This window comes from Monodelphis domestica, chromosome 2, assembly GCF_027887165.1.
Source record: "Monodelphis domestica isolate mMonDom1 chromosome 2, mMonDom1.pri, whole genome shotgun sequence".
Classification (NCBI taxonomy): Eukaryota; Metazoa; Chordata; class Mammalia; order Didelphimorphia; family Didelphidae; genus Monodelphis; species Monodelphis domestica.
The window spans coordinates 108,523,029-108,539,744 of NC_077228.1; the positions used below are offsets into that span (position 1 = coordinate 108,523,029).

Genomic DNA, 16,716 nt, shown 5'->3' on the forward strand with positions numbered 1-16,716 from the left:
GTAAAATGAGGAAGGAAATCATTGGACTTACTTGATGAAGAATATTGCTCCTTCCGGGGTGAAACCCATCTCCCAGCCCTTAGGCAAATCTGAAAGGATAAAAAGCCACACAGTCAGAATGATACAGTGTCAACATCACTAACATTCATGTAATAACACTTCAAAGTTTGCAAAGCACTTTTAAAATCTTATTTCATTTCATCCTCGACAACTCTAGAAGATAGGTGCTATTACTATTCCCATTTTACAGTTGAGGAAACTGAGGCATAGGTTAATAATAACAGCTAACATTTATATAGAGCTTACTATGTGCCAGGAACTATACTAAGTGCATCACAATTATTATCTCATGTGATCCTCACAGCAACCCTGGGAAATAGGTGCTGTCACTATCCCCATTTTACAGATGAGGAAACTGAGGCAAACAGAGGTTAAATGACTTGTCCAGAGTCACACAGTTAGTAAGTATCTGAGGCTGGATTTTAATTCCAGGTCTGATACAGAATTTATGTCTCCTGACCTAAACCCAATTACACATGGTCTAATTCAACCCAGGCAAACACAAGTTAGTTCTCTGTGGTTTGAGGCAGTATCATGTATGTGGGGGTGGGGGTTAGGGTGAGTGGGGGGGGTGTGGGTGAGTGTGTAGGAGGGTACCGGGGAGAAGGAAGATGAGGAAGAGTTCCTGGAAAACTGAAACCAATGGATAGCCTCAAACTAAACAATTTATTTCAACAATCTCTCTCATCCAACATGCTAACTAGAGTCAAGAATAAGTAGCAACCCAGATCACCATGAAGGGTGTAGGGGTTTAAATAATGGTTATTGATTGACTGATTGACCCTTTCCCTTCTGGCTAAAGAGACAATCAAATATGAGGGACCTGAGACACTAAAGAAATCTATGGGACTGAGTGAGGGTAGGGGCCTTCAGGAAGTCAGAATGGCTCCCAAGAGTAGGATGGTCAGCTTGGACACCCTAGGCCAGCTCCATGGTCCATGAGGAGTATTGTGGTATGGCAGGAGGGCAATAGCATTTGGAATCCAAAAACCTGAGTGCAGAATGACTGGGTGGCTCAGTAGATAGAGAGACAGGCATGGAGATGAGAAGTCCTAGGTTCAAATTTGACCTCAGACACTTCCTAGCTGTGTGACCCTGGGAAAGTTACTTAACCCCCATTTCTAGCCCTTATTGTTTTTCTGCCTTGGAACCAATTAATCATGATTCTAAAATAGAAAATTAAAAAGATCTATCTGTGAGTCTCAGATGACTTTTACCAGGTATTCAATTAAATCAATTATTTTATTTAAACCCTTACCTTCCATCTTAGAATTAATGCTATGCATTGACTCCAAGGCAAAAGAGTGATATGGGCTAGGCAATAACGATTAAGTGACTTGCCCAGGGTCACACAGTTAGGTAGTCTCTGAGGCCAGATTTGAACCAGAACTTCCTGTCTCTAGATCTGGCTCTATCCACTGAGCCTCAGCCTTCTTTCCCAGACAAGGCAGTGGGGGCAGCAATAAGGGAACTGAATTGCAGCCAGTCAGACCTTGAGTTCAAATCCTTTGCAGTCTTGGGCAAGCTCCTTCATCTTTCTGGGACTCAGTCTCCTCCTTTGTAAAAGGCAAGAGGATTGGAAAGATGATCTCTCAAAGGCTCCTTCTACCTCTGAGTCCTATGAGATGGCCTTGATGCCCTCTAAATCAAACAATAATTAATCACATCTCCTATGTGTGAGGCATGGTACTAGGTACTGGGATATAAATGAAAAATAACCCATTGCCTGCACTCAAGGAGCTTACATTTTACTCAAGTGGGATGTGTTGTACACACAGACATGTGTGATCCAAGGTAGAGGATGATGGAGGCAAAGGAAAGATTCAGACAAAATGCTTCTGGTAAATATGAGGGGAAAGTAGGTTATGGGGTAGAAGGTTGAGAGAAAGCTTTGTGGAAGAGACAAAATGAATAAACATTTATTGAGCATCTTCTGTGTTCCTGCAAAATGCTTTACAAATATTTTCTCACCTGGTCTTTGAAGGATGGAAAGGATTTTGACAAGAGTAAAGTATGGGGAGAGCTTTCCAGGCCTGATGGCCAGCTTTTACAAATACAGGAAAGTCAGAGAGCATAGAATGAGATCAGGAAGTATAAGTAGTCTATAGAGCAAGGTCAGCAAACTTTTTCCATAAAGAGACATATAGTAAATATTTTGGGCTACATGGGCCAAAAGACGAAGTTGAAGCTAGTACCAAGGTACTTACAAAACAAGAGAGAAACCAAATTTCCACAAAATTTTTATTGACAAAAATCAAAATATAATAATGATTAGTACAACATGTTTGTAATATAGGTCTACTAATGAGAAGAATAAAATTCCTTTTGGTTGATAATATTTCTTTTAATTGGGGTTCAAAGTTAGTATTTCCTATCATCAAAACCTATTTCAAATGTTCATGATGATCTAAGATGAGTTTTTACATATTTTCTCCTTGAAAATGTCTTTTTACTCAGATAATAATGAGCATGTTTTTTGTTTGTTTCTGCATTTTAAAACATGTTTGTTAAAGTTCACATTGAAGCAAAAGCATTTTGTCTTTTAATAACTTGTTTCAAACTAAGATTTATTTCTCTCAATTTTATCTATTTTAATTGAACATATTCATCACTTGGAAGATATTCATAAATTCTATTAGATTCTTCTGTTGATATTTTTAACTGGTCACCACATTGCAGATTAATCACACCCAAAGGTTAGGTAGAAGCTCCTCAATTGCACAGTTAAATGAATTATGAAATGTAGATATTTCCTTTTCACTTCTATCAAGGTCTAAAAAATGCTGGTGGAACTGTAGTTTGAGCTCAGAAAATATATCTGCTACAATTTTGTGTGGGAATGGAGATTATGCTTCATGTTTTAACTTTTGATATCACAGGAAGAGTAAGCCTGATATTTCTTGTGATTCTAAGTTAGTTGTGATTAAAATGATTTTTATCACATCATAAGTTTTGCCTTGGAATAGGCAATTCATTCTTTAGTTTGTTCATTAAGAAACAGTAACAAGAGGGCAGCTAGGTGATTTAGTGAATTGAGAGCCAGGCCTAGTGACAGGAGGTCCTGGGTTCAAATTTGGACTCAGACACTTCCTAGCTGTATGACCCTGGGCAAGTCACTAAAACTATTATCTGCTTCAACTATAAAATAGGGATCATAACAGTGATGGAGGTGGGCAGTGGGTGGTAATGGGCAGTGATAGAAACAGAACCCTCATATTCTGAAAGCTTGTATTCTTTACCAGTTAACACTAACTAAACATATATATACCTGCTGCTCAGGCTTTATTTTCCTCCCTTTCCTATCATAATATTAAAGTTAATCATTTCTCTGAATTTCACTGTTTGTGATAAGGTGACACACTACTACTTTTCCAGGCTCCCATCCAGTTAGTCCCAACTCACACTCTATTGTCCCATATATTTAATCAGTTGCAAAATCTTGAGATTTTTATCTTTATATTTTTAATTCATCCCCTTCTCTGCTCTCATGGCCACCACCATAATTCCTAGGACCATAGAGTCAGAGCTAGATAGGACCTCAGAGTCTATCCAGATCAAACTTCTTATTTTATTGCCACAAAAGTAACAGGTTTTGGAGCTGGGACTTGAAACTTAGATTCTCTTACACACTCAAGAACTAGTGGTCATTCCATTGTACTACATTACTTCTCCATTCAGAGGAGATTTCAATTTATTTATTTATAAATAAAAATAAAATAAAATGGCACAATTTGGTAACAGATTTGGACATGTGAGAAGAATAAAAGTGATTACAGGGGGATGGTACTGTTATAAGCCTGGGTGACTAAGAAGACACTGGTGCCCTTGACAATAATAGGAAAAAACAGGAGGGTTTCAGGAAAAAAGACAATAAGTTCTATTTTGAACAAGATAAGTTTAAATTATCCCAATGGGTAATGGACTTCTCTACTAGCAGCAATGAAATGATCCAGGATAATTCTGAGGGACTTATGAGAAAGGATGCTATCCACCTCCAGAGAAAGAACTGTGGGAGCAGAAATACAAAAGAAAAACATATGATTGGTCACATGTGTTAATGGGGATATGATTGGGGTTATAAACCCTAAATGATCACCCTAGTGCAAATATCAATAATATGGAAATAGGTCTTGACCAAAGACACATGTAAAACCCAGTGAAATTGTGTGTCAGATATGGGAGGGGATTGGTGGAAGGGAAGGGAAAGAACATGATTTTTGTATTCCTGGGAAAATGCTCTAAATTAAGCAATTAAATAAAATTTAAAAAATAATGAACAAAATAAATAAATTAGCCCAATGGTCTCCTCCCAATTAATTCTTCAGTGTCTATAGATCTCTAATACCTGGTTCTGCCTTATGAGTGACAAAGGTTCATGGCACCAAATACTTGGAAAGGGAAGGGAAGGAAATAAAGAAATATTCTTTATCCACCTGCAAAATTACTTCTATTAAGAGGGATTTTTTTTTAATCCTTGCCTTCTGCCTCAGAATTGATGGATTCTGAGACAGAAGAACAGCAAGGGCTAGGCAATTACAATTAAGTGACTTGCCTATACCTGAGGCTAGATTTGTACCCAGGGCATCTTGGCTACAAGCCTGGCTTTACTCTTGTACCTTGCTACCTCTCAAAAGGTCTTTTTCTAAAATATCAGAATCCGACGCAAGAGCAGCTGAACTGACTTAGGTGCACTACTTCTCTACATGCTCCAGACTTAGGATGAGCTGCATTAACCTGCCCACCATGCTACCCGGCTCCTCCAGCAAATTCCGAGGGCAAATCCAGGTGATCCTGGGGCCTATGTTCTCCGGGGAAAGCACAGAGCTCATGCGTAGAGTCCAACAATTCCAGATTGCCCAGTACAAGTGCCTCGTGATCAAGTATGCCAAAGATACTCGATAGAGCAAAAATTTCTCCACACATGATTGGAACACTATGGAAATACTGTCAGCCTGCTTGCTTCGGGATGTGGTACACAATGCCCTGGCTGTGACTGTCATTGGTATTGATGAGGGACAGTTTTTCCCAGATATTATGGAATTCAGTGAGACCATGGCAAATGCTGGGAAGACAATAATTGTAGCTGCCCTGGATGGGACCTTTCAGAGGAAGGCATTTGGGAATATCCTAAACTTGGTGCCACTGGCAGAGAGTGTGTTGAAACTAACAACAGTGTGCATGGAGTGCTTCTGGGAAGTTGCTTATACCAAGAGACTAGGAACTGAGAAAGAGGTTGAGGAAATGGAGTGCTTCTGGGAAGTTGCTTATACCAAGAGACTAGGAACTGAGAAAGAGGTTGAGGAAATTGGTGGGGCTGACAAATATCACTCTGTGTGTTGACTCTGCTATTTCAAGAAAGTCTCAGGACATTCTACTGGGCTGGAGAACAAAGAGAACTGCCCCAGAGTAGGAAGCCAGGAGATGCCACAAGCTATCAGAAACCCTTTCCTACTCAACAGATTCTACAGTGTAGTTCAAGCAACTGAGGCAATAGGGTTGTTCCTGGGACTGGCTTTGACCTAGGGAGATAAATTCAAGCAGAGAGAGAAAGAGAGAGAGAGAGAGTGTGTGTGTGTCACTTGGACCTTGTTATTATCTCCCCGATAACCCTCAGAAAGACCTCAGGAATTGGGGAATAGGAAAGAATAGTGCTTTATATCTTGGAGGAAAAAAAAAACCTTTTGAACCCAAGTCTTATACAACTTGATTCCATCCTTCCCATTCTTGCCAGTCTATCTCCTCTGCCCCTAAATTTTCTGCTTGGTCTACAAGAATTGCCAGTAAAATCCCTCACCTTCCTTTATTCAGCCTGTGTTTCCAAGTAAAGTCTTTGTTATTCCCCTGAGTTGCCTCAGCACAGTCAGAGTTATGCTTAGGCAGGCAGCTAAGTCAGAGCATTATGGGTTTTTCTGATTCCTCTGGCTTGAGTGATGACATAACTCTAGGACAGAGGACATTAACTTCTCCATCTGTGGTATCTATCTCGACTTTCTGTTCTTGTTAGAAAACTCATATATGATAAAAAAAATTTTTTTTTGCTTTTTCTTAATTCTACCAAACCAAAAACTTTTTTTCTTGCCCTGCCTTTGCAAGGGGGGTGGGGTGGAGGTGGGGGGCTATAAAAGCACCAACTGGCTTCCAGCAGCTCCTCCAAACTTAGGAGCTTTAGTTTCCTAAGAATATGAGTCAGAAGGCAGACCCTGGCCTTTGCCTAGGCTCTGGTTAGCTTGATATGTCTCAACTTAAAATGATGGCCTTTTTGGATGGGGGTGGGGAAGGGGAGTAATGGAGGGGATTGGAAAATTGTACTATAAAAGATGAGGGAAACTGAAACTGGCCTTTAGATTCTGTTCTATCTAGCCTTCTGGGTTTTCCCCTTTGTATGAGGGAGTCCTGGCCTTCCCCTCACACACTGAGACAAAATTGGTTTCTAGAATGAGCTGGGGGTGGGGGATTTCTTCTCCCAACCATTCTCACTTCTAATTAATACTACAGCACCTCCTTCTGAGAGACTTACTGACTTATTTTGTTGAGAGAATTCCTCAGCACTGGTCATTTAAGAGCCTAATAGGACCAAGATCTATGAAGCCAGATTCTGTTTGTGGAACATATTTGCTATTTATCAGGAAGAGACCACAACAGCCTGCTTACCCTAAGAAAACAGTGTTAGCACTATTGACCTATTAAAGCAGAGCAAAGAATGGACTTCATTTGGGTGAGAAGTAAATATTGGGCTATTTGGGCTTTGAATCTATCACAGCCATCCATTCATTCAACAGAAATTAAGATATGGTCTTCATCTTCAATGAATTTATACTCCATTGAGATAAAACATGGATACAAATAAATGAAGAAGCAGAATGTGGTAAGTGGATAAAGTGTAAAGGAGAAAAAAGCCTTTCCTTTGTATAAATGAAACTCTGTTACCCTAAAAAAGAACTACATTTCCTGGGAGCCCACTGACTTCCTGTTGTTATGTACTTCCTGAAGACAGGGGATATTAGGCAAGGATGTGGAGGGTCCCTCCTCTTTACTTCCTGTCCTGAGCTTGGTGGTGGTAAGACAGGCATTTGAACTGGATAATCAGCCATGGGCACATGGTCTTAATTTTGTATCCTTTTTATTCCTTGATTTGTAATGAGCATTAATAAATCTCCTAAAATATATTTTATATTTGAGATCTAATTTTTATTTTTATACCTTTTTTGAATGGGCCACTAGGCTAAGAATTTTGGACTTTAGTTTTCAATGTGAAACCACTGAAAGTGTTTGACAGGGAGTGACAAAACCAAAACCACACAAGGAAAATTAATGTGGCAGTCAGGATGAATTTGAGAAAGTAAAAATTCAGGAGCAATTAAAAGTATTAAGTTAGTACAGGTGAAGTAATGAGGGACTGAAATGGGATGGCAGAAGTTAGAAATGTGAGTGAAAAAATTCTGAGGTAGAATAAGCAACATTTAGTAACTAGTGAGGAGGAAGAATCAGATTGGTGGTGAACTGGACTGAAGGGGAAAATTGGTACCATTAATAGTGAAAAGGCAGAAGTGAACGTGGGCAGAAACATCCCAAGAAATACACAAAGGACATTCAGAGCCTGGGCCTTGAAGTTAAGCAATAGTGATTTTGGAATTGTTTGAGGATTGTTTATAATTGATTTGAGGTGGGTGAAGTTGGCAAATGAATGTAAAGAAAAGACTTGGGGAAACAAATTTAAAGGGCAACAGGGAAAAGAAACAAATCAGAAAGCAGAACTTTAAGAGTCAAGCACAAACTATACCTCTATGTCACAAAGAGGTGATGGAAAGCAAATGTGGAGCTTCAGACAAGTCAAGGGGTTCTATGTTCTTGGAACATCGAAGAGGTATGGTAATGAGCGAGGAAGGGTCACTGGGGTTCTTCCAACTTTAATTCAAGTTCCTCATTTCTGTCTAAGTACTCTGATCCAGTAATCTTCCTGTTCCTTGCACACAAAACTGCCCTCCTATCTCTGGGTATTTTCATTAGTTGTCCCTAATGTCTAAGAATTCTTTCCCCATTTCTGCCTCCTAACTCCACTAGCTTCCTTTAAGTCCTAGTTAAAGTCTCCCTTTTTGAAAAAAGCCTTTTTCAGTCTTCCTTAATCTTAGTGCCTTCCCTCTTGAGACTACTTTCTACTTTATCCTGTATATAATTATGTTTATATAGCAAAAAAAAAGTGAAATAAAATAAAATATCAGAATCCTTTTTTAATTTTAAAAAACCTACTTTCTTTATAGTCTCAAAGAAGAGTTATGAGCAGGGTTCTAAAAGGTATCATTCCTTGGTTTCACATCCCTTCAGCTTTCTTTAATAGGTTTGTACATGTTTAATTTGATAATTTGTTTGTGTGTCTGTTGCCTATCTTTTTTATCTTTATGCAAAGAGATGTCATGCTTATCAAATATGCTGATTACGCAAACCAGGGAGGGAAAGCTAACCATGCTTGATGAAAGAATAAAGATCCAACATGATCTCCACAGATTAGAATAGGCCAAACCTCATACAATAAAGGGGCAGCAAGGTGGAGCAGTGGTGAAAGTGCTGGGCCCGGAGTCAGGAAGATTTTTCCTGGGTTCAAATCTGGCTTCAGACATTTACAAGCTATGTAAGTGACTCTGGGCAAGACACTTCACCCTACTTGCCTCAGTTTCCTCATCTCTAAAAGGAGCTGGAGAAGGAAATAGCCAACTACTCTAGTATCTTAGCTAAGAAAACCCCAAATGAGATCTTGAAGAGTCAGACACCACTGAAACAACTGAACAGTAATAGTGGTAGTCTCTCGGTGACGGAGAATGACGATTGTCTTTGTGCATTATCATCTATTGATGTACCCTCATGTGGCTTTGGAGTCCAAAGACTGAGGTGCGGAGTTTGTGGCACATGGGGCATGGGACGCCAGTTGTTATGGGAGGTGCGGTTGTGGCCTGGTGTCGGCGTTCACGCGCAGCGGCAAGACGTCGACGTCACTCATCTTCAAAGGTGGCGGCGGCATGGTGAATGTGGGTTCGCCAGCTGCTTCTGTCAGAGGCAGCGAGTTCTAGTTGCTTTGGTGTCATGCCAGCCCACTTCAAGTTGGACTTTAGCTGATCCTTGAATCTTCACTTTGGTCGGCCTTGTTTCCTGAGTCCAGCTGACAGTTCACCATAGAATACCTGTCTTGGTATTCACTGTGGGTCCATGCGGATGACGTGTCCAGACCATCGTGGCTGGGTTTGGAGGACCATGACTTTGATGCTGGTGGAGTTGGCTCTGTCGAGGACTTCCTGATTGGTGATTCGGTCCTGCCATCGGATCCTCATGATTGACCGGAGGGAGCATTGGTGGAATTGCTCCAGCTGTTTCATGTGCTTCCGGTACAGTGTCCATGTCTCGCAACCATACAGGAGCGGCTGAGGACCACTGCGTTGTACACTTTAAGCTTCGTTGCAGTGCTTACACCGCTGTGTTGGAGGACTTTGCAGCACAGCCGCCCGAGTGCCTGGCTGGCCTTTTGGATCCTGGCATTAATCTCATGGTCTAGGGACCCATAGTTGGCGATGGTGCTGCCCAGGTACTTGAGAGTGTTGACGTTAGAAAGCTGCGTGCCATCAATTGTAATGCATGGTTGGTTGGTTGGCCTCCCTGGTGCAGGTTGGAACAGCACTTCTGTTTTGCTGAGGCTGATAGTCAGGCCAAACAGTTTTGTTGCAGTGGAGAACCTGTCCACAATGGCTTGGAGATGATTTTCTTGGTGGGCCATGAGAGCACAGTCATCTGCGAAGAGAGCTTCCAGGATGAGTCTCTCTGTTGTCTTTGTTTTTGCAGTCAGGTGGCAAAGGTCGAATAGTGAGCCATCCAGTCGGTATTTGATGTAGAGGCCCAGGTCTAGATCCATCACAGCATGTCATAATACTTGGGTGAAAAATAGGTTGAATAGTACCGGAGCGAGGACACAGCCTTGTTTCATGCCATTGGAGATGTTGAAGCGATCAGAAGTCTCTCCACCAGATAGGACTTCCACTGTCATGTCGACATGAAAGAGCTGGATCAGTTTGACGAATTTTGCTGGGCAACTGAGCTTGCTGAGGATCACCCACAATGCGTCCCTGTTCACTGTGTCGAACACCTTTGTCAGGTCTATGAAGACAATGTGGAGACAGGTTCTGCTCAAGGCATTTTTCCTGCATTTGCCTCACCGTGAAGACCATGTCGATGGTGCTGCGCTCTGGTCTGAAGCCACATTGTGATTCAGGCAGGTTCTGCTCTGAAACAGATGACAGGAGTCTGTTGAGTATAACATGGGCGAGGATCTTTCCAGCAGTGGAGAGTAGTGAGATGCCTCTGTAGTTGTCACAGGCTGCTCGTGAGCCTTTGTTCTTGTATAGGGCTACGATGGAGGCATCTCTGAGTTCTGGGGGCATGTCTTCCTCTTCCCATATGCTGGTCAGCACTATATGGAATGCCTGGAGTGCCTTTCCATTTAAGGCCTTGTACACCTTGGTTGGGATCCCGTCTTTACTGGGTGCCTTGCCTGCACTCATTTGTTTAATGGCTTTTTGGACTTCCTCTATGGAAGGAGGGACATCAAGTTGTTCAATGGAGTGGTTTTGGGGGATCTGGTCAAGGGCGCTTTGGTCGACTGAAGAGGGTCGGTTGAGAAGCTGACTGAAGTGTTCTTTCCACCTGTTGCTGATGACTTGTTTATCTTTTATGAGAGTGTCACTGTCAGAGGATAGCAAGGGAGTGGTGGTGGGTTTTAATGGCCCATAGACAGTCTTGAGGGCATTGAAAAATAGTTTGTAGTTTTTCATATCAGCAAACCGCTGGATTTCTTCTGCCTTTTTTCCCACCATCAGTCTTGCATCTTCCTGATCTCACGCTGTACCGTGGCTTGGAGAGACTTGAATCTGTCCTTTTTAGGAGCAGAGTTTGGGTTATTTTGCCACTCCATAAAGGCTTTGTTCTTCTTGCTCAATAGGTCTTCAATAGCAGTGTTGTTCTCGTCGAACCAGTCCTGGTGGTTGCGTTGTTTTGGGCCTAGGACTGCCTTTGATGTTTCCTTCACTGTGTCTCTGAACTGGTTCCATTTCTCGGTTGAGCTTCCAGTGAGTGGTCCCTTGGCAGACAGCTTGTTGTCCAGGCAGGACTGGAATGTTTGTAAATAAGATGGATCTCTAAGATGACTCACGTTGTAAAATGCACAAACTGTCTGGGCACGTTTTGGATGGCGAGGCGCAATGTACATTTGAAGAGTCGCTCTAACCAATCGGTGGTCTGTCCAGCATTCAGCTCCTCTCATGGCTCTGGTGATCTTTACATCCTGGATGTCTCGCCGGCGTACAATGATGTAGTCAATGAGATGCCACTGTTTTGATCTTGGGTGCATCCACGTTGTTTTATATTTGTTCGCCATTCTGAACACAGTGTTCATGATGGTGAGTTCGAACTCTGAGCATTTGCTGAGTAGCAGTAGGCGGTTGTTGTTCATTTTGCCCACGCTGTGTTTGCTGAGCACTCCTTTCCATCTTTCATGGTCCTGGCCAACGTGGGCATTGAAGTCTCCCAGTAGTATCAGCTTGTCATTTGTGGGCACTGAGTGCAGGATGGCACTCAGGTCAGAGTAGAACTGCTCGATGGTCTCCTCTATGCTGGTCAGTGTTGGGGCATATGCGCTGATGATTGTGGCATACCGGTCTTTGCTGAGAGACAAACGGATCTTCATGAGCCTTTCGCTGATGCCCACAGGCAAGTCTGGCAGCTGTTTGAGCAAACTGGTCTTGATGGCCAGGCCAACACCGTGGATTCTGTCTTCATTTGAGGCTCTACCTTTCCAGAAGAAGGTGTATCCAGTGGTGGGTTCGCTGAGTGATCCCTCTTCTGGTAAGTGTGTTTTGCTTAAGGCTGTGATGTCGATGTTATATCGTGCCAGTTCTTTACCAATTAGAGCTGTTCTCTCAGGTCTTGGGGTATTCTCTCTATCAAGTAATGTCCTGATATTCCATGCTCCTAGTAAGAGTTTCTTTGTATTTTTTTCTTTGATTTCGACCACTTAAAGGGGATGACCCGCCAGCCGCGGTGTGCTGACCGGGTGTTTGTAGGGCAGGCAATGTTTGGGACACCTTTTCTAGTCCACTCCCTTGATTAGGGTGAGCAGTGCTGTCCTAGAGAGGGCTGCTCAGTCTCCCAGGATGCTGCCGAATGTCCATGCTGCCCACAGGGCCAAGTGACCACTGGTCCATGGGCCGCCTACATGCAGGATCTTGACTACACCTGCCAGTGGTCACCTCTACCTGTTGCGTTGTCACTCCCCCATCGCCACAGGTCTTGAAGAGGGTGGACGGGGTTAGGATAGATGAGTGTGCACAAAGATACTTGTGCGTGAATGAGATTTAAGTGGAAAAGCCAATGCACAGAGACAGTCCCACTCGGCGTTGGAAGCCTGGGTCCAGTGGCACGAAAAATTGTTACGTCTGGAGACTTCTTCAGCTGCATTGGATGGCTGTGTTGTCCTTTGTGCTCCAACACGCCCTGAGCACTCCACAGTGCTTTGCTGCGTCGCCCTCTCAGCCGTTGAACCTTCTTATTGGTTTCTTCCATCTGTTCCGCCGAAGCAGTCTTCACATGCTGGGTGAGCAAAGCCCTGGTTCACCAGGGGTCGACGACCCGATGTCAACCCTCACAAGGTTTGGCTGGCCTGTTGAAGCCGTTGCCCGGGGTGTGACCACTGCCACATGCTAGCAGCTATTGGGAGCCACAAGTGAGAGCTGGTGTCAGGTGGGGTCAGAGGCTGGAGAGCTGCCCTAGGAGGGCACAACAAGCCCTCCATACCAGAGATACTACCCCTCCCTGAGCACCCCATACTGTTAATGAACAGTAACAAAAGGTAAAATTTCCTAATGAATAGAGCTATCCCAAATTGGAATTGAAAGGGAATAAATTCATAAGAGCTTAAATCAGGTCTTAAAGACCATGTATATCTATATAGACATATAGAGATATATATCCCACCTCCTCCATTTTACAGATAAACCCTAAACCCAGAGAAGTAATGCAACTTCTCTAAGATCACACTGGTAGTAAGAAAATAGAGTCAGAATTTTAATCTAGTTCCTTGAACACCAAACCTATCACTCTCCCTGCTATTCCATGTATATTAGAGATATTGCAGATTGGATTCTTGTTCTGCTTTGGGTTCAATTGGCCTAGATCAATAGTTCTCAACATATAGTCCTGAAATAAAAATTATTTTCATAATAATATTAATTTTTAATTAACTGATAACATGTTAAAATAGTATAATATATAATATAATATACTATATTATGTATTATAATTAAAATTATATAATAACAAGCTAAGTCTAATTTATTTCTAATAAGGTAAATATCAATAGCTAGAAACCACAAAAACAAAAGCTCTTGGAGGGTAGAGCTATGCTCAATTTTTAAAAAAATCCTTACCTTCTGTCCTAGAATCAACACTAAGTATTGTTCCAAATCAGAAGAGCAGTGAGGGCTAGACAACTGGGGTTGAGTAACTTGCCCAGGGTCACACAGCTAGAAAATGTCTGAGTCTAAATTTGAACACAGGACCTCCTGTCTCAGGCCTGTCTCTCAAGCCAGGTAGCCTTGGTAGCCTTAATTTTTAAAAGGATAAAGAGGTCCCAAGATTAAATAATTGTGAGGTCCCTGCCAACTCCAAATTTCTGTGATTCTTTGCTTCTACTTCCTAATGCACCCCATTCCCCATTTTCCTTTCAGAAAAGGAGCTCCATGATGACAAGGACTTAGTGTCTCCTTTAGACTGGAAACATCCTGAAAATAGGAATTATTTCTTTCTTTGTCTGGATTTTTTATTCCCAGTTCAAAACTGCATAATTCACTCCCTAGGATAAATAGCTGGGGAAGGAAATGAGAATGGATAAAATAACAATAACTAGTATTTTTAGAGAGCTCTACAGTTTTCAAGGTATTTTACATATATTATCACATTTGAGCCTTATCAAGTCATGTAAGGTAAATTCTACAAGTATGATGATCTCCATTTTATAGATGATGAAGCCAGGGCTCAGGAAGACTAAGAGGTTTGTCCAAAGCTGTACAGCGAGTGATAAATACAGGATTTGAACCCAGATCTTTCCCAATTCCTAGTGCAACAATTCTTTTCACTACAAACAGGTGAAATCTCTGTGATTGAAGCATGTTGCTGTGTCCAAGGATGGATGACGTGGAAGATCCTCCAGGGATAAGAGGAGTCCTAGGCAAAATCAGAGTTCCTGTGGTCTTCTTTTAGGCTATTATTACTGATAATGTTAAGGGACAAATGGTGAAGGGGTAAATCCAGACTTGTTCCTTACCTGTGCTCGAGGCTTGCCCGCTCTGGATAGGAGATTCTGTGCCTGGATGCACCCAGCTGGTTGATTGTTTCTCATCACTGCAAAGAATTTAAAAAAATAATAATAATCAGACTTAAAAGATGGGGATCTTTCCAATTCTTCCTTGCACTCTGCTCCCCAATTTCCACTAACCCTCCAGTCATGTCACCATGAACCAAATTATCTGCCATTTAAATCCTCTCACAACCTGGTCTATCCACACTTACTACACATATGTTACTTCCCTACTTGTTTTCTCCCCTCTGCTCAAACTGGCCACCTTGCTATTCCTCACTGGCAAACCCATCTCCTGTCCCCATGCCTGCTGGAAAATACCACTTCCCCTGGAAATCTGAGCATCCTCCATGTCTTTCAAAGCCCCAGCTCAAGCCCTGCTTTCTGAGACCTCTACGTGGGAGCCTCCTACCTGCTAGGACTCCCTCTCTATACCTTGTATTTGTGATACATACATGTGTATAGAGAGCTTATGTTGAGGGGAAGTACACAGCCCATCACTATGAGACACACACACATGTGAGGACACACAAGAGCCAGACAGTACAGTCTCCATCCTATAGAGATGGAGAGACGTCCAGACACAGACCTCACAGCTGTATGTGTCTCCCCATAGAGATATGCAGAAGTCATCCATGTCTATATCACATGTGTGCATTGATAGGAGGGACGGGACATAAACTCCTCAAGGGCAAGGGCTGTTTCTTTTTTTATTGTATCCCCAGGAGCTGGCATAGAAGCGCTTCATGAATGACTGTGCATTAATTGACTGAAAAGTCATGTACCGTTTGGCATATCTTGGTCTCCCCACATGCTTTCCCTCTTGCCTAAAATTAGCATACGATAAAAATACCCAAAAAGGTATACAATAGATTGTATTGTGTGTGCTATAACATATATAATACATATAATAATACCATATTATATACAATATAATACAATATTATCAATGTGTAGATACTTGAATGAGTATATATTATATATACATATTATATACAGAGAGGAGAAATATTGGGTATCTATTAGTGATCTATCAGTTGCTAGATAGACCTGGATTGTATATATGATATATAGTAAGTAACAAAAATAACACATATATGTAGTGTTATATGTGTGTATATATAAATACAGTATATACTTATAACTATTTTATGTGTTTATATTAAGACAGTATATATTTAATCAGTGAATAGAGTTGTGGGCCTGAATTGTGTGTGTATATATGTATATATGTGGAAAGAGAGAGAGAAAGAGGGAGAGAGAGACAGAGAGAGAGAGAGAGACAGAGAGAGAGAGAGAGAGAGAGAGAGAGAGAGAGCACACTCTGGGACTGAAAAGACCAATGTTCTCTCTCTCTCTCTCTCTCTCTCTCTTTCTCTCTCTCTCTCTCAATCTCTCTCTCCCCCCTTCTTTTCTCCCTCTCTCCCACCCTCCCTCTTTCTCTCTTCTCTCTTTCCCTCTTCAAACTGCCTTCCCACTTCTCTCTCCTCTTTTCTTCTCTCTCTCTCTCCTCTCTCTCCTTCCTTTCCTCTATCTCCCTTTCTCTCTCCTCTCTCATTCTCTCTCTCACTATATATACACAAACATATATAATAGAATATACTTATATTTGCTACTTTGCATGTGCAATATTGTTCATATGTGTGTGCATCCATTATCTATGGAGCATATGCTTCTATATGTACATGTGTATATTGAAGGGCAGTTAGGCCATGCGGTGGATGGAGCACTAGGCCTGGTTTATATAAATAATATAGACAGTATCTTCTTTTATCACTGCATTGTCATGGAGGATGGGCTTGTTTAGCTCAATGAAACTGTGAGCAATGTTGTGCAAGATTACCCAAGACAGAGAAGTCTTAGTGGAGAGTTCTGGAGAAGGAAATGACAAATCCCTCCAGTATCTTTGCCAAGAAAACTATGGACAGTCACAAAGAGTGGGCCATGACTGAATGCCTCAACAAAAACAACAACAAAATCTATGGTACTGTATACAAGTATGTATATACAATGTACATAAATAGCATGTACCTGCATATATGTGTGCCTATATTTCTATTGAGGCAGTTAGATCACACAGTGGATAGAACTTTGGGGCAGAAATCAAGAAGCCCCGAGTTCAAATTTGACCTCAAACACTAGCTATGGGCCCCTGAGTAAATAATTTAAACCTATCTACCTTGGTTTCCCCATCTGTGAAAATAATAATAGCATCTACCTCCCACAAATGACATCTACTTGCAAAGCTCTTTGCAAACCTTATGAGT

The 16,716-nt window shown here is 41.8% G+C and overlaps 1 protein-coding gene and 1 pseudogene across 2 annotated transcripts in view; one reads left to right on the top strand and one right to left on the bottom strand.

The window, feature by feature from the left end:
• The window catches only part of PLEKHA6 (pleckstrin homology domain containing A6), a 243,471-nt gene that overhangs the window by 220,773 nt on the left and 5,982 nt on the right, over positions 1 to 16,716 (bottom strand). For both annotated transcript variants that reach the window (XM_056815781.1, XM_056815776.1), the window contains exons 2-3: positions 14,417 to 14,493; positions 32 to 89 (exon numbers count right to left, since the gene is read on the bottom strand). In XM_056815781.1, coding sequence (XP_056671759.1) covers positions 32 to 89; positions 14,417 to 14,493 — 135 coding nt within the window. The remainder of the gene's footprint in view (positions 1 to 31; positions 90 to 14,416; positions 14,494 to 16,716) is intronic.
• On the top strand, positions 4,780 to 5,546 carry LOC100013555 (thymidine kinase, cytosolic-like; annotated as a pseudogene).